Source organism: Petromyzon marinus, unplaced genomic scaffold (genome assembly GCF_048934315.1).
Source record: "Petromyzon marinus isolate PM22_M1 ecotype Great Lakes invasive population unplaced genomic scaffold, UKy_Petmar_22M1.pri1.0 PM_G_Scaffold_39, whole genome shotgun sequence".
NCBI classification, from domain to species: Eukaryota; Metazoa; Chordata; class Hyperoartia; order Petromyzontiformes; family Petromyzontidae; genus Petromyzon; species Petromyzon marinus.
Genome location: NW_027422972.1, coordinates 1,937,838 through 1,957,256, shown reverse-complemented (window position 1 = coordinate 1,957,256; position 19,419 = coordinate 1,937,838). Strand labels below are relative to the sequence as shown.

The window sequence follows — 19,419 nt, the reverse complement described above, 5'->3', positions numbered from 1 at the left end:
ACTCACTCTGTAGGACAGGGGAGATCACACAAACTCCACTCACTCACTCTGTAGGACAGGGGGAGATCACACAAACTCCACTCACTCTGTAGAACAGGGTGAGATCACACAAACTCCACTCACTCACTCTCTAGGACAGGGGGAGATCACACAATCTCCACTCACTCACTCTGTAGGACAGGGGGAGATCACACAAACTCCACTCACTCTGTAGGACAGGGGGAGATCACACAAAGTCCACTCACTCACTCTGTCGGACAGGGGGAGATCACACAAACTCCACTCACTCACTCTGTAGGACAGTGGGAGATCATACAAACTCCACTCACTCTGTAGGACAGGGGAGATCACACAAACTCCACTCACTCACTATGTAGGACAGGGGGAGATCACACAAACTCCACTCACTCTGTAGAACAGGGGGAGATCACACAAACTCCACTCACTCACTATCTAGGACAGGGGGAGATCACACAAACTCCACTCACTCACTCTGTAGGACAGGGGGAGATCACACACACTCCACTCACTCTGCACAACAGGGGGAGATCACACAAACTCCACTCACTCTGTAGGACTGGGAGAGATCACACAAACTCCACTCACACTGTAGAACAGGGGGAGATCACACAAACTCCACTCACGCACTGTAGGACAGGGAGCGATCACACAAACTCCACGCACTCACTCTGTAGGACAGGGGGAGATCACACAAACTCCACTCACTCTGTAGAACAGGGGGAGATCACACAAACTCCACTCACTCTGTAGGACAGGGGGAGATCACACAAACTCCACTCACTCACTCTGTAGAACAGGGGGAGATCACACAAACTCCACTCACTCACTCTGTAGGACAGGGGCAGATCATACAAACTCCACTCACTCTGTAGGACAGGGGGAGATCACACAAACTCCACTCACTCACTCTGTAGGACAAGGGGACATGACACAAACACCACGCACTCACTCTGTAGGACAGGGGGAGATTACACAAACTCCACTCACTCACTGTAGAACAGGGGGAGATCACACAAACTCCATACACTCTGTAGGACAGGGGGAGATCACACAAACTCCACTCACTCACTCTGTAGTACAGGTCTAGATCACACAAACTCCACTCACACACTCTGTAGGACATGGGGAGATCACACAAACTCCACTCACTCTGTAGTACAGGGGGAGATCACACAAACTCCACTCACTCACTCTGTAGGACAGGGCGAGATCACACAAACTCCACTCACTCTGTTGGACAGGGGGAGATCATACAAACTCCACTCACTCTGTAGGACAGGGGGAGATCACACAAAGTCCACTCACTCACTCTGTAGGACAGGGGGAGATCACACAAACTCCACTCACTCTGTAGGAGAGTTGGAGATCACACAAAGTCCACTCACTCACTCTGTATGACAGTGGGAGATCACACAAACTCCACTCACTCTGTAGGACAGGGGGAGATCACACAAAGTACACTCACTCACTCTGTCGGACAGGGGGAGATCACACAAACTCCACTCACTCACTCTGTAGGACAGTGGGAGATCATACAAACTCCACTCACTCTGTAGGACAGGGGAGATCACACAAACTCCACTCACTCACTCTGTAGGACAGGGGGAGATCACACAAACTCCACTCACTCTGTAGAACAGGGTGAGATCACACAAACTCCACTCACTCACTCTCTAGGACAGGGGGAGATCACACAATCTCCACTCACTCACTCTGTAGGACAGGGGGAGATCACACAAACTCCACTCACTCTGTAGGACAGGGGGAGATCACACAAAGTCCACTCACTCACTCTGTCGGACAGGGGGAGATCACACAAACTCCACTCACTCACTCTGTAGGACAGTGGGAGATCATACAAACTCCACTCACTCTGTAGGACAGGGGAGATCACACAAACTCCACTCACTCACTATGTAGGACAGGGGGAGATCACACAAACTCCACTCACTCTGTAGAACAGGGGGAGATCACACAAACTCCACTCACTCACTATCTAGGACAGGGGGAGATCACACAAACTCCACTCACTCACTCTGTAGGACAGGGGGAGATCACACACACTCCACTCACTCTGCACAACAGGGGGAGATCACACAAACTCCACTCACTCTGTAGGACTGGGAGAGATCACACAAACTCCACTCACACTGTAGAACAGGGGGAGATCACACAAACTCCACTCACGCACTGTAGGACAGGGAGCGATCACACAAACTCCACGCACTCACTCTGTAGGACAGGGGGAGATCACACAAACTCCACTCACTCTGTAGAACAGGGGGAGATCACACAAACTCCACTCACTCTGTAGGACAGGGGGAGATCACACAAACTCCACTCACTCACTCTGTAGAACAGGGGGAGATCACACAAACTCCACTCACTCACTCTGTAGGACAGGGGCAGATCATACAAACTCCACTCACTCTGTAGGACAGGGGGAGATCACACAAACTCCACTCACTCACTCTGTAGGACAAGGGGACATGACACAAACACCACGCACTCACTCTGTAGGACAGGGGGAGATTACACAAACTCCACTCACTCACTGTAGAACAGGGGGAGATCACACAAACTCTATACACTCTGTAGGACAGGGGGAGATCACACAAACTCCACTCACTCACTCTGTAGTACAGGTCTAGATCACACAAACTCCACTCACACACTCTGTAGGACATGGGGAGATCACACAAACTCCACTCACTCTGTAGTACAGGGGGAGATCACACAAACTCCACTCACTCACTCTGTAGGACAGGGCGAGATCACACAAACTCTACTCACTCTGTTGGACAGGGGGAGATCATACAAACTCCACTCACTCTGTAGGACAGGGGGAGATCACACAAAGTCCACTCACTCACTCTGTAGGACAGGGGGAGATCACACAAACTCCACTCACTCTGTAGGACAGTTGGAGATCACACAAAGTCCACTCACTCACTCTGTATGACAGTGGGAGATCACACAAACTCCACTCACTCTGTAGGACAGGGGGAGATCACACAAAGTACACTCACTCACTCTGTCGGACAGGGGGAGATCACACAAACTCCACTCACTCACTCTGTAGGACAGTGGGAGATCATACAGACTCCACTCACTCTGTAGGACAGGGGAGATCACACAAACTCCACTCACTCACTCTGTAGGACAGGGGGAGATCACACAAACTCCACTCACTCACTCTGTAGGACAGGGGGAGATCACACAAACTCCACTCACTCTGTAGAAGAGGGGGAGATCACACAAACTCTACTCACTCTGTAGAACATGGGGAGATCACACAAACTCCCCTCGCTCACTCTATAGGGCAGGGGGAGATCACACAAACTCCACTCACTCACTCTGTAGAACTGGGGGAGATCACACAAACTCTACTCACTCACTCTGTAGAACAGGGGGAGATCACACAAACTCCACTCACTCTGTAGGACAGGGGGAGATCACACAAACTCCACTCACTCACTCTGTAGGACAGGGCGAGATCACACAAACTCCACTCACTCTGTAGGACAGGGGAAGATTATACAAACTCCACTCACTCTGTAGGACAGGTGGAGATCACGCAAACTCCACTCACTCTGTAGGACAGGGGCAGATCATACAAACTCCACTCACTCTGTAGAACACGTGGAGATCACACAAACTCCACTCACTCATTCTGTAGAACAGGGGGAGATCACACAAACTCCACTCACTCATTCTGTAGGACAGGGCGAGATCATACAAACTCCACTCACTCTGTAGAACAGGGGGAGATCACACAAACTGCACTCACTCACTCTGTAGGACAGGGGGAGATCACACAAACTCCACTCACTCTGTAGAACAGGGGGAGATCACACAAACTCTACTCACTCTGTAGGACAGGGGGAGATCACACAAACTCCACTCACTCACTCTGTAGAACAGGGGGAGATCACACAAACTCCACTCACTCACTCTGTAGGACAGGGGCAGATCATACAAACTCCACTCACTCTGTAGGACAGGGGGAGATCACACAAACTCCACTCACTCACTCTGTAGGACAAGGGGACATGACACAAACACCACGCACTCACTTTGTAGGACAGGGGGAGATTACACAAACTCCACTCACTCACTGTAGAACAGGGGGAGATCACACAAACTCCATACACTCTGTAGGACAGGGGGAGATCACACAAACTCCACTCACTCACTCTGTAGTACAGGTCGAGATCACACAAACTCCACTCACACACTCTGTATGACAGGGGGAGATCACACAAACTCCACTCGCTCACTCTATAGGGCAGGGAGAGATCACACAAACTCCACTCACTCACTCTGTAGAACAGGGGGAGATCACACAAACTCCACTCACTCTGTAGGACAGGGGGAGATCACACAAACTCCACTCACTCTGTAGAACAGGGGGAGATCACACAAACTCTACTCACTCTGTAGGACAGGGGGAGATCACACAAACTCCACTCACTCACTCTGTAGAACAGGGGGAGATCACACAAACTCCACTCACTCACTCTGTAGGACAGGGGCAGATCATACAAACTCCACTCACTCTGTAGGACAGGGGGAGATCACACAAACTCCACTCACTCACTCTGTAGGACAAGGGGACATGACACAAACACCACGCACTCACTTTGTAGGACAGGGGGAGATTACACAAACTCCACTCACTCACTGTAGAACAGGGGGAGATCACACAAACTCCATACACTCTGTAGGACAGGGGGAGATCACACAAACTCCACTCACTCACTCTGTAGTACAGGTCGAGATCACACAAACTCCACTCACACACTCTGTATGACAGGGGGAGATCACACAAACTCCACTCGCTCACTCTATAGGGCAGGGAGAGATCACACAAACTCCACTCACTCACTCTGTAGAACAGGGGGAGATCACACAAACTCCACTCACTCTGTAGGACAAGGGGAGATCACAAAAACTCCACTCACTCTGTAGAACAGGGGGAGATCACACAAACTCCACACACTCTGTAGGACAGGGGGAGATCACACAAACTCCACTCACTCACTCTGTAGGACAGGGCGAGATCACACAAACTCCACTCACTCTGTAGGACAGGGGAAGATCATACAAACTCCACTCACTCTGTAGGACAGGGGGAGATCACACAAACTCCACTCACTCACTCTGTAGGACAGGGGCAGATCATACAAACTTCACTCACTCTGTAGAACACGGGGAGATCACACAAACTCCACTAACTCATTCTGTAGAACAGGGGGAGATCACACAAACTCCACTCACTCACTCTGTAGGACAAGGGGACATGACACAAACACCACGCACTCACTCTGTAGGACAGGGGGAGATCACACAAACTCCACTCACTCTGTAGGACAGGGGGAGATCACACAAACTCCACTCACTCACTCTGTAGAACAGGGGGAGATCACACAAACTCCACTCACTCGCTCTGTAGGACAGGGGCAGATCATACAAACTCCACTCACTCTGTAGGACAGGGGGAGATCACACAAACTCCACTCACTCACTCTGTAGGACAAGGTGACATGACACAAACACCACGCACTCACTCTGTAGGACAGGGGGAGATTACACAAACTCCACTCACTCACTGTAGAACAGGGGGAGATCACACAAACTCCATACACTCTGTAGGACAGGGGGAGATCACACAAACTCCACTCACTCACTCTGTAGTACAGGTCTAGATCACACAAACTCCACTCACACACTCTGTAGGACATGGGGAGATCACACAAACTCCACTCACTCTGTAGTACAGGGGGAGATCACACAAACTCCACTCACTCACTCTGTAGGACAGGGCGAGATCACACAAACTCCACTCACTCTGTTGGACAGGGGGAGATCATACAAACTCCACTCACTCTGTAGGACAGGGGGAGATCACACAAAGTCCACTCACTCACTCTGTAGGACAGGGGGAGATCACACAAACTCCACTCACTCTGTAGGACAGTTGGAGATCACACAAAGTCCACTCACTCACTCTGTATGACAGTGGGAGATCACACAAACTCCACTCACTCTGTAGGACAGGGGGAGATCACACAAAGTACACTCACTCACTCTGTCGGACAGGGGGAGATCACACAAACTCCACTCACTCACTCTGTAGGACAGTGGGAGATCATACAAACTCCACTCACTCTGTAGGACAGGGGAGATCACACAAACTCCACTCACTCACTCTGTAGGACAGGGGGAGATCACACAAACTCCACTCACTCTGTAGAACAGGGTGAGATCACACAAACTCCACTCACTCACTCTCTAGGACAGGGGGAGATCACACAATCTCCACTCACTCACTCTGTAGGACAGGGGGAGATCACACAAACTCCACTCACTCTGTAGGACAGGGGGAGATCACACAAAGTCCACTCACTCACTCTGTCGGACAGGGGGAGATCACACAAACTCCACTCACTCACTCTGTAGGACAGTGGGAGATCATACAAACTCCACTCACTCTGTAGGACAGGGGAGATCACACAAACTCCACTCACTCACTATGTAGGACAGGGGGAGATCACACAAACTCCACTCACTCTGTAGAACAGGGGGAGATCACACAAACTCCACTCACTCACTATCTAGGACAGGGGGAGATCACACAAACTCCACTCACTCACTCTGTAGGACAGGGGGAGATCACACACACTCCACTAACTCTGCACAACAGGGGGAGATCACACAAACTCCACTCACTCTGTAGGACTGGGAGAGATCACACAAACTCCACTCACACTGTAGAACAGGGGGAGATCACACAAACTCCACTCACGCACTGTAGGACAGGGAGCGATCACACAAACTCCACGCACTCACTCTGTAGGACAGGGGGAGATCACACAAACTCCACTCACTCTGTAGAACAGGGGGAGATCACACAAACTCCACTCACTCTGTAGGACAGGGGGAGATCACACAAACTCCACTCACTCACTCTGTAGAACAGGGGGAGATCACACAAACTCCACTCACTCACTCTGTAGGACAGGGGCAGATCATACAAACTCCACTCACTCTGTAGGACAGGGGGAGATCACACAAACTCCACTCACTCACTCTGTAGGACAAGGGGACATGACACAAACACCACGCACTCACTCTGTAGGACAGGGGGAGATTACACAAACTCCACTCACTCACTGTAGAACAGGGGGAGATCACACAAACTCTATACACTCTGTAGGACAGGGGGAGATCACACAAACTCCACTCACTCACTCTGTAGTACAGGTCTAGATCACACAAACTCCACTCACACACTCTGTAGGACATGGGGAGATCACACAAACTCCACTCACTCTGTAGTACAGGGGGAGATCACACAAACTCCACTCACTCACTCTGTAGGACAGGGCGAGATCACACAAACTCTACTCACTCTGTTGGACAGGGGGAGATCATACAAACTCCACTCACTCTGTAGGACAGGGGGAGATCACACAAAGTCCACTCACTCACTCTGTAGGACAGGGGGAGATCACACAAACTCCACTCACTCTGTAGGACAGTTGGAGATCACACAAAGTCCACTCACTCACTCTGTATGACAGTGGGAGATCACACAAACTCCACTCACTCTGTAGGACAGGGGGAGATCACACAAAGTACACTCACTCACTCTGTCGGACAGGGGGAGATCACACAAACTCCACTCACTCACTCTGTAGGACAGTGGGAGATCATACAGACTCCACTCACTCTGTAGGACAGGGGAGATCACACAAACTCCACTCACTCACTCTGTAGGACAGGGGGAGATCACACAAACTCCACTCACTCACTCTGTAGGACAGGGGGAGATCACACAAACTCCACTCACTCTGTAGAAGAGGGGGAGATCACACAAACTCTACTCACTCTGTAGAACATGGGGAGATCACACAAACTCCCCTCGCTCACTCTATAGGGCAGGGGGAGATCACACAAACTCCACTCACTCACTCTGTAGAACTGGGGGAGATCACACAAACTCTACTCACTCACTCTGTAGAACAGGGGGAGATCACACAAACTCCACTCACTCTGTAGGACAGGGGGAGATCACACAAACTCCACTCACTCACTCTGTAGGACAGGGCGAGATCACACAAACTCCACTCACTCTGTAGGACAGGGGAAGATTATACAAACTCCACTCACTCTGTAGGACAGGTGGAGATCACGCAAACTCCACTCACTCACTCTGTAGGACAGGGGCAGATCATACAAACTCCACTCACTCTGTAGAACACGTGGAGATCACACAAACTCCACTCACTCATTCTGTAGAACAGGGGGAGATCACACAAACTCCACTCACTCATTCTGTAGGACAGGGCGAGATCATACAAACTCCACTCACTCTGTAGAACAGGGGGAGATCACACAAACTGCACTCACTCACTCTGTAGGACAGGGGGAGATCACACAAACTCCACTCACTCTGTAGAACAGGGGGAGATCACACAAACTCTACTCACTCTGTAGGACAGGGGGAGATCACACAAACTCCACTCACTCACTCTGTAGAACAGGGGGAGATCACACAAACTCCACTCACTCACTCTGTAGGACAGGGGCAGATCATACAAACTCCACTCACTCTGTAGGACAGGGGGAGATCACACAAACTCCACTCACTCACTCTGTAGGACAAGGGGACATGACACAAACACCACGCACTCACTTTGTAGGACAGGGGGAGATTACACAAACTCCACTCACTCACTGTAGAACAGGGGGAGATCACACAAACTCCATACACTCTGTAGGACAGGGGGAGATCACACAAACTCCACTCACTCACTCTGTAGTACAGGTCGAGATCACACAAACTCCACTCACACACTCTGTATGACAGGGGGAGATCACACAAACTCCACTCGCTCACTCTATAGGGCAGGGAGAGATCACACAAACTCCACTCACTCACTCTGTAGAACAGGGGGAGATCACACAAACTCCACTCACTCTGTAGGACAGGGGGAGATCACACAAACTCCACTCACTCTGTAGAACAGGGGGAGATCACACAAACTCTACTCACTCTGTAGGACAGGGGGAGATCACACAAACTCCACTCACTCACTCTGTAGAACAGGGGGAGATCACACAAACTCCACTCACTCACTCTGTAGGACAGGGGCAGATCATACAAACTCCACTCACTCTGTAGGACAGGGGGAGATCACACAAACTCCACTCACTCACTCTGTAGGACAAGGGGACATGACACAAACACCACGCACTCACTTTGTAGGACAGGGGGAGATTACACAAACTCCACTCACTCACTGTAGAACAGGGGGAGATCACACAAACTCCATACACTCTGTAGGACAGGGGGAGATCACACAAACTCCACTCACTCACTCTGTAGTACAGGTCGAGATCACACAAACTCCACTCACACACTCTGTATGACAGGGGGAGATCACACAAACTCCACTCGCTCACTCTATAGGGCAGGGAGAGATCACACAAACTCCACTCACTCACTCTGTAGAACAGGGGGAGATCACACAAACTCCACTCACTCTGTAGGACAAGGGGAGATCACAAAAACTCCACTCACTCTGTAGAACAGGGGGAGATCACACAAACTCCACACACTCTGTAGGACAGGGGGAGATCACACAAACTCCACTCACTCACTCTGTAGGACAGGGCGAGATCACACAAACTCCACTCACTCTGTAGGACAGGGGAAGATCATACAAACTCCACTCACTCTGTAGGACAGGGGGAGATCACACAAACTCCACTCACTCACTCTGTAGGACAGGGGCAGATCATACAAACTTCACTCACTCTGTAGAACACGGGGAGATCACACAAACTCCACTAACTCATTCTGTAGAACAGGGGGAGATCACACAAACTCCACTCACTCACTCTGTAGGACAAGGGGACATGACACAAACACCACGCACTCACTCTGTAGGACAGGGGGAGATCACACAAACTCCACTCACTCTGTAGGACAGGGGGAGATCACACAAACTCCACTCACTCACTCTGTAGAACAGGGGGAGATCACACAAACTCCACTCACTCGCTCTGTAGGACAGGGGCAGATCATACAAACTCCACTCACTCTGTAGGACAGGGGGAGATCACACAAACTCCACTCACTCACTCTGTAGGACAAGGTGACATGACACAAACACCACGCACTCACTCTGTAGGACAGGGGGAGATTACACAAACTCCACTCACTCACTGTAGAACAGGGGGAGATCACACAAACTCCATACACTCTGTAGGACAGGGGGAGATCACACAAACTCCACTCACTCACTCTGTAGTACAGGTCTAGATCACGCAAACTCCATTCACACACTCTGTAGGACATGGGGAGATCACACAAACTCCACTCACTCTGTAGTACAGGGGGAGATCACACAAACTCCACTCACTCACTCTGTAGGACAGGGCGAGATCACACAAACTCCACTCACTCTGTTGGACAGGGGGAGATCATACAAACTCCACTCACTCTGTAGGACAGGGGAAGATCATACAAACTCCACACACTCTGTAGGACAGGGGGAGATCACACAAACTCCACTCACTCACTCTGTAGGACAGGGCGAGATCACACAAACTCCACTCACTCTGTAGGACAGGGGAAGATCATACAAACTCCACTCACTCTGTAGGACAGGGGGAGATCACACAAACTCCACTCACTCACTCTGTAGGACAGGGGCAGATCATACAAACTTCACTCACTCTGTAGAACACGGGGAGATCACACAAACTCCACTAACTCATTCTGTAGAACAGGGGGAGATCACACAAACTCCACTCACTCACTCTGTAGGACAAGGGGACATGACACAAACACCACGCACTCACTCTGTAGGACAGGGGGAGATCACACAAACTCCACTCACTCTGTAGGACAGGGGGAGATCACACAAACTCCACTCACTCACTCTGTAGAACAGGGGGAGATCACACAAACTCCACTCACTCGCTCTGTAGGACAGGGGCAGATCATACAAACTCCACTCACTCTGTAGGACAGGGGGAGATCACACAAACTCCACTCACTCACTCTGTAGGACAAGGTGACATGACACAAACACCACGCACTCACTCTGTAGGACAGGGGGAGATTACACAAACTCCACTCACTCACTGTAGAACAGGGGGAGATCACACAAACTCCATACACTCTGTAGGACAGGGGTAGATCACACAAACTCCACTCACTCACTCTGTAGTACAGGTCTAGATCACGCAAACTCCATTCACACACTCTGTAGGACATGGGGAGATCACACAAACTCCACTCACTCTGTAGTACAGGGGGAGATCACACAAACTCCACTCACTCACTCTGTAGGACAGGGCGAGATCACACAAACTCCACTCACTCTGTTGGACAGGGGGAGATCATACAAACTCCACTCACTCTGTAGGACAGGGGAAGATCATACAAACTCCACTCACTCTGTAGGACAGGGGGAGATCACACAAACTCCACTCACTCACTCTGTAGGACAGGGGCAGATCATACAAACTCCACTCACTCTGTAGAACACGGGGAGATCACACAAACTCCACTCACTCATTCTGTAGAACAGGGGGAGATCACACAAACTCCACTCACTCACTCTGTAGGACAGGGGGAGATCACACAAACTCCACTCACTCTGTAGAACAGGGGGAGATCACACAAACTCCACTCACTCTGTAGGACAGGGGGAGATCACACAAACTCCACTCACTCACTCTGTAGAACAGGGGGAGATCACACAAACTCCACTCACTCGCTCTGTAGGACAGGGGCAGATCATACTAACTCCACTCACTCTGTAGGACAGGGGGAGATCACACAAACTCCACTCACTCACTCTGTAGGACAAGGGGACATGACACAAACACCACGCACTCACTCTGTAGGACAGGGGGAGATTACACAAACTCCACTCACTCACTGTAGAACAGGGGGAGATCACACAAACTCCATATACTCTGTAGGACAGGGGGAGATCACACAAACTCCACTCACTCACTCTGTAGTACAGGTCAAGATCACACAAACTCCACTCACACACTCTGTAGGACATGGGGAGATCACACAAACTCCACTCACTCTGTCGTACAGGGGGAGATCACACAAACTCCACTCACTCACTCTGTAGGACAGGGCGAGATCACACAAACTCCACTCACTCTGTTGGACAGGGGGAGATCATACAAACTCCACTCACTCTGTAGGACAGGGGGAGATCACACAAAGTCCACTCACTCACTCTGTAGGACAGGGGGAGATCACACAAACTCCACTCACTCTGTAGGACAGTTGGAGATCACACAAAGTCCACTCACTCACTCTGTATGACAGTTCGAGATCACACAAACTCCACTCACTCTGTAGGACAGGGGGAGATCACACAAAATCCACTCACTCACTCTGTCGGACAGGGGGAGATCACATAAACTCCACTCACTCACTCTGTAGGACAGTGGGAGATCATACAAACTCCACTCACTCTGTAGGACAGGGGAGATCACACAAACTCCACTCACTCACTCTGTAGGACAGGGGGAGATCACACAAACTCCACTCACTCTGTAGAACAGGGGGAGATCACACAAACTCCACTCACTCACTCTCTAGGACAGGGGGAGATCACACAAACTCCACTCACTCACTCTGTAGGACAGGGGGAGATCACACACACTCCACTCACTCTGCACAACAGGGGAAGGGGAAGATCACACAAACTCCACTCACTCTGTAGGACAGGGGAGATCACACAAACTCCACTCACTCTGTAGAACAGGGGGAGATCACACAAACTCTACTCACTCTGTAGACAGGGGGAGATCACACAAACTCCACTCGCTCACTCTATAGGGCAGGGAGAGATCACACAAACTCCACTCACTCACTCTGTAGAACAGGGGGAGATCACACAAACTCCACTCACTCTGTAGGACAAGGGGAGATCACACAAACTCCACTCACTCACTCTGTAGAACAGGGGGAGATCACACAAACTCCACTCACTCTGTAGGACAGTGGGAGATCATACAAACTCCACTCACTCTGTAGGACAGGGGAGATCACACAAACTCCACTCACTCACTCTGTAGGACAGGGGGAGATCACACAAACTCCACTCACTCTGTAGAACAGGGGGAGATCACACAAACTCCACTCACTCACTCTCTAGGACAGGGGGAGATCACACAAACTCCACTCACTCACTCTGTAGGACAGGGGGAGATCACACACACTCCACTCACTCTGCACAACAGGGGAAGATCACACAAACTCCACTCACTCTGTAGGACAGGGGAGATCACACAAACTCCACTCACTCTGTAGAACAGGGGGAGATCACACAAACTCTACTCACTCTGTAGACAGGGAGAGATCACACAAACTCCACTCGCTCACTCTATAGGGCAGGGAGAGATCACACAAACTCCACTCACTCACTCTGTAGAACAGGGGGAGATCACACAAACTCCACTCACTCTGTAGGACAAGGGGAGATCACACAAACTCCACTCACTCACTCTGTAGAACAGGGGGAGATCACACAAACTCCACTCACTCTGTAGGACAGGGGGAGATCACACAAACTCCACTCACTCACTCTGTAGGACAGGGCGAGATCACACAAACTCCACTCACTCTTCTTTGGTTCTTTCGGTAAAGTCACGTAGAATGATAATAAAATAATAAATTGATAAAATAAAATAACACAATAATATTCTCACGACGTTTCGGCCACAACACAAGCGGCCTTCATCAGGTGAAGGGGGGCGAGACTGTCTGGTAGGACAGCGCTGTCTGGTAGGACAGCGCTGGAGTGGACACTCCAGGTAGGACAGCGCTGGACAGCGCTGGAGGTAGGACAGCGCTGGAGTGGACACTCCAGCGCTGTCCTACCAGACAGTCTCGCCCCCCTTCACCTGATGAAGGCCGCTTGTGTTGTGGCCGAAACGTCGTGAGAATATTATTGTGTTATTTTATTTTATCAATTTTTTATTTTATTATCATTCTACGTGACTTTACCGAAAGAACCAAAGAAGATGAATCATTGCAGTCACGAAAGCTTTAAATCGAAATCCACTCACTCTGTAGGACAGGGGAAGATCATACAAACTCCACTCACTCTGTAGGACAGGGGGAGATCACACAAACTCCACTCACTCACTCTGTAGGACAGGGGCAGATCATACAAACTCCACTCACTTTGTAGAACACGGGGAGATCACACAAACTCCACTCACTCATTCTGTAGAACAGGGGGAGATCACACAAACTCCACTCACTCACTCTGTATGACAGGGGGAGATCACACAAACTCCACTCACTCTGTAGGACAGGGGGAGATCACACAAACTCCACTCACTCACTCTGTAGAACAGGGGGAGATCACACAAACTCCACTCACTCTGTAGGACAGGGGGAGATCACAGACTCCACTCACTCACTCTGTAGGACAGGGGGAGATCACAGGCTCCACTCACTCTGTAGGACAGGGGGAGATCACACAAACTCCACTCACTCACTCTGTAGGACAGGGGGAGATCACACAAACTCCACTCACTCTGTAGAACCATGGGGAGATCATATAAACTCCACTCACTCACTGTAGAACAGGGGGAGATCACACACACTCTATACACTCTGTAGGACAGGGGGAGATCACACATACTCCACTCACTCACTCTGTAGGACAGGGGGAGATCACACAAACTCCACTCACTCACTCTGTAGAACAAGGGGAGATCACACAAACTCCACTCACTCTGTAGGACAGGGGGAGATCACACAAACTCCACTCACTCTGTAGAACAGGGGGACATCACACAAACTCCACTCACTCACTCTGTATGACAGGGGGAGATCACACAAACTCCACTCACTCTGTAGGACAGGGGGAGATCACACAAACTCCACTCACTCACTCTGTAGAACAGGGGGAGATAACACAAACTCCACTCACTCTGTAGGACAGTGGGAGATCACAGACTGCACTCACTCTGTAGGACAGGGGGAGATCACAGGCTCCACTCACTCTGTAGGACAGGGGGAGATCACACAAACTCCACTCACTCACTCTGTAGGACAGGGGGAGATCACACAATCTCCACTCACTCTATAGGACAGGGGGAGATCATACAAACATCCCTCGCCATGACCCCCCCCTCTCCCGTGTCTCAGCTGTGCTCAGCGCTCCGTCGTTCACCCTGAGGCTCGACAAACTGACGCTGGGGGAGGAGGAGGATGAGGAGTGCGGTGTTGTGGGTGACGATGAAGACAACGACGATGATGGCTACAACGACAACCACGACGGCGATGACCGTGACGATGATGATGACGATGACCGTGACGGCGGTGATGACGGTGACCCTGACGGCGGTGATGACAATGACCGTGACGACGGTGATGATGACCGCCGTGATGACGATGGTCCTGGGGAGGCTTGGGAGTTGGAGGCGGCGGTTGACGGAGAGCCGGAGGTGTGGAAGCTGTCGTTGTTGGTCTCCGTCGGGCGTGGGTGGAGGGCGCTGGTGTCCCATGACGTGAAGTTCCACCATCAGGTTGACATCTCAACACGAGGCGGCGTTCGACTCACGGTGAGAGGTTGCCGGAGTTGTGACGGGGGTAGGGAGGTTGTGGCGGGAGATGTGTGTGGTTGAGTGGGTGGGTGGTGATGCTGCTACTGATGATGATGATGCTACCAATGACACTACTACTGATGATGCTACTACTACTGATGATGCTTTTGCTGCTACTATTACTACTGCTGCTACTACTGATGATTACTGCCAGGAGCGCTTCATCGGATGCCGGTACCAACACCAAATGATGCTTCTGCCGGGACGCGAGGATGAGTACTGCGTCCGCGTGAGAATGGTAGCCGACTTGCCACAGTGGAAGGCAGGGGAGTGGTCTCCACTGTCGTGTGTCTCCGTCCGTCCACCACACAGCACCTTGGGTGAGTGGGTGACTTGGTCAATGAGTGAGAGGTATTTTTGTGCGTGTGAAGTGGGTCTCTGTGTGAGTAGTCTTGTGGATCCCTATGAGTGGTCTATGGGTCTCTGTGTGAGTAGTTTTGTGGGTCTCTGAGTGGATCTGTGCGTGAGTAGTCTATGGGTTTCTATATGAGTAGTCTATGGGTTTCTATGAGTAGTATATGGGTCTCTGCGTGAGAAGTCTATGGGTCTTTGAGTGGTTAATCTATGGGTCTCTGCGTGAATAGTCTATGGGGTTCTATGAGTAGTCTATGGGTCACTGCGTGAGTAGTCTATGGATCTCTGCGTGAGTAGTCTATGGGTCTCTGCGTGAGTTGTCTATGGGTTTCTATGAGTAGTCTATGAGTCTCTGCGTGAGTAGTCTATGGGTTTCTATGAGTAGTCTATGGGTCTCTGTGTGAGTAGTCTATGGGTCTCTGCGTGAGTAGTCTATGGGTTTGTATGAGTAGTCTATGGGTCTCTGCGTGAGTAGTCTATGGGTCTCTGCGTGAGTTGTCTATGGGTTTCTATGAGTAGTCTATGGGTCTCTGCGTGAGTAGTCTATGGGTCTCTGTGTGAGTAGTCTATGGGTCTCTGCGTGAGTAGTCTATGGGTGTCTGCGTGAGTAGTCTATGGGTGTCTGTGTGAGAAGTCTATGGGTCTCTGCGTGAGTAGTCTACGGGTCTCTGTGTGAGTAGTCTATGGGTCTCTATGAGTAGTCTATGGGTCTCTGCGTGAGTAGTCTATGGGTCTCTGCGTGAGTAGTTTATGGGTCTCTATGAGTAGTCTATGGGTCTCTGTGTGAGTAGTCTATGGGTCTCTGCGTGAGTAGTCTATGGGTCTCTGCGTGAGTAGTTTATGGGTCTCTGCGTGAGTAGTCTATGGGTCTCTGCGTGAGTAGTCTATGGGTCTCTGTGTGAGTAGTCTATGGGTCTCTATGAGTAGTCTATGGGTCTCTGCGTGAGTTGTCTATGGGTCTCTGCGTGAGTAGTCTATGGGTCTCTATGAGTAGTCTATGGGTCTCTGCGTGAGTAGTCTATGGGTCTCTGCGTGAGTAGTCTATGTGTCTCTGTGTGAGTAGTCTATGGGTGTATGTATGAGTAGTCTATGGGTCTCTATGAGTAGGCTATGGGTCTCTGCGTGAGTAGTCTATGGGTCTCTGCGTGAGTAGTCTATGGGTCTCTGCGTGAGTAGTCTATGGGTCTCTATGAGTAGTCTATGGGTCTCTGCGTCAGTAGTCTTTGGGTCTCTGTGTGAGTAGTCTATGGGTCTCTGCGTGAATAGTCTATGGGTCTCTGCGTGAGTAGTCTATGGGTCTCTATGAGTAGTCTATGGGTCTCTATGAGTAGTCTATGGGTCTCTGCGTCAGTAGTCTTTGGGTCTCTGTGTGAGTAGTCTATGGGTCTCTGCGTGAATAGTCTATGGGTCTCTGCGTGAGTAGTCTATGGGTCTCTATGAGTAGTCTATGGGTCTCTATGAGTAGTCTATGGGTCTCTGCGTGAGTAGTCTATGGGTCTCTGCATGAGTAGTCTATGGGTCTCTGCGTGAGTAGTCTATGGGTCTCTGTGTGAGTAGTCTATGGTTCTCTGCGTGAATAGTCTATGGGTCTCTGCGTGAGTAGTCTATGGGTCTCTATGAGTAGTCTATGGGTCTCTGCGTGAGTAGTCTATGGGTCTCTGCGTGAGTAGTCTATGGGTCTCTGTGTGATGAGTCTATGGGTCTCTGCGTGAGTAGTCTATGGGTCTCTGCGTGAGTAGTCTATGGGTTTCTATGAGTAGTCTGAGTCTCTGCATGAGTAGTCTATGGGTCTCTATGTGAGTAGTTTATGGGTCTCTATGAGTAGTCTATGGGTCTCTGTGTGAGTAGTCTATGGGTCTCTGCGTGAGTAGTCTATGGGTCTCTGCGTGAGTAGTCTATGGGTCTCTATGTGAGTAGTCTATGGGTTTCTATGAGTAGTCTATGGGTCTCCATGAGTAGTCTATGGGTCTCTGCGTGAGTAGTCTATGGGTCTCTGTGTGAATAGTCTATGGGTCTCTGCTTGAATAGTCTATGGGTCTCTGCGTGAGTAGTCTATGGGTCTCTATGAGTAGTCTATGGGTCTCTGCGTGAGTAGTCTATGGGTCTCTATGAGTAGTCTATAGGTCTCTACGTGAGTAGTCTATGGGTCTCTGCGTGAGTAGTCTATGGGTCTCTGCGTGAGTAGTCTATGGGTCTCTGCGTGAGTAGTCTATGGGTGTCTCTATGAGTAGTTTATGGGTCTCTGCGTGAGTAGTCTATGGGTCTGTATGAGTAGTCTATGGGTCTCTATGAGCACTCTATGGGTCTCTGTGTGGTCTTCCCACCCAGCCCCTCGTGTGGGTGTCGACACGGACGGCCAGAAGGTGGCGCTGCAGCGCTGCGTCCTGTGGGGTGCGGCCGTGGTGATGGTGCAGGCCAACTGGCTGAAGGCCTCCCGTGACGACGTCTGGGCGGGGGCCAATTTGGCCGCGCTCAGCCCGCTGCACGGCACGGCGTACTCCAACTCGTCCCTCGCGGGCCGACTGCGGTTCCGCGTTGGGGGGCCTCCCGGCGACGTCTCTCTGGAGCTGCTGGACGTGGGGGCTGGCGACGGGGGCCTCTTCCTCTGTCACGTGGCCACCTTCCCCCACGGTAACTTCGAGGGGAGGGTCAACCTCTCTGTCATCGGTGAGAATTGGCACTGCCCCACGCAGAGACCCATAGACTCATCACACAGAGACCCATAGACTACTCACACAGAGACCCATAGACTACTCACACAGAGACCCATAGACTCACACAGAGACCCATAGACTACTCACACAGAGACCCATAGACTACTCACACAGAGACCCATAGACTCATCACACAGACACCCATAGACTACTCACACAGAGACCCATAGACTCATCACACAGAGACCCATAGACTCACACAGAGACCCATAGACTACTCACGCAGAGATCCATAGACTACTCACACAGACACCCCTAGACTACTCACACAGACACCCATGATATAATTGCCCAAGTAGACATTGCTCGCAGGGGCCTGGGTCACATCGCTGCAGACGTAGCAAGATCTGAAATCGCTGCAACCCTCAAAAACGCTAAGATGGCAGCTAGCAACCTCAGCAAAGATGAGCGTTTTGAATTATATAAATTAAAAAAGAGGGATGATATTGTAGTCCTCTCAGCTGACAAGGACAATGCTACTGTCATCATGGATAAAATAGAATACAACACCAAAATTAAAGAATTACTCGACGATGGTAGTTAAACAATAATAAAAAGAGATCCCACCAACAGCCTCGTCACACAAACCAACAAAATAATTTCTGATTCAACCGCATTAATTGATCAATCTAAACAGTTTTCGTTGAAGCCTTCTGCT

At 50.5% G+C, this 19,419-nt stretch overlaps 1 protein-coding gene across 1 annotated transcript in view; it reads left to right on the top strand.

The window, feature by feature from the left end:
• LOC142916490 (uncharacterized) overlaps positions 1 to 18,874 on the top strand; it is a 108,925-nt gene extending 90,051 nt beyond the window's left edge. Inside the window, exons 4-6 of the mRNA XM_076061621.1 lie at positions 15,236 to 15,651; positions 15,848 to 16,013; positions 18,376 to 18,874. Of these exons, the coding sequence (XP_075917736.1) occupies positions 15,236 to 15,651; positions 15,848 to 16,013; positions 18,376 to 18,773 (980 nt within the window). The 3' untranslated portion in view covers positions 18,774 to 18,874. The remainder of the gene's footprint in view (positions 1 to 15,235; positions 15,652 to 15,847; positions 16,014 to 18,375) is intronic.
• Positions 18,875 to 19,419: the final 545 nt, after the last annotated feature.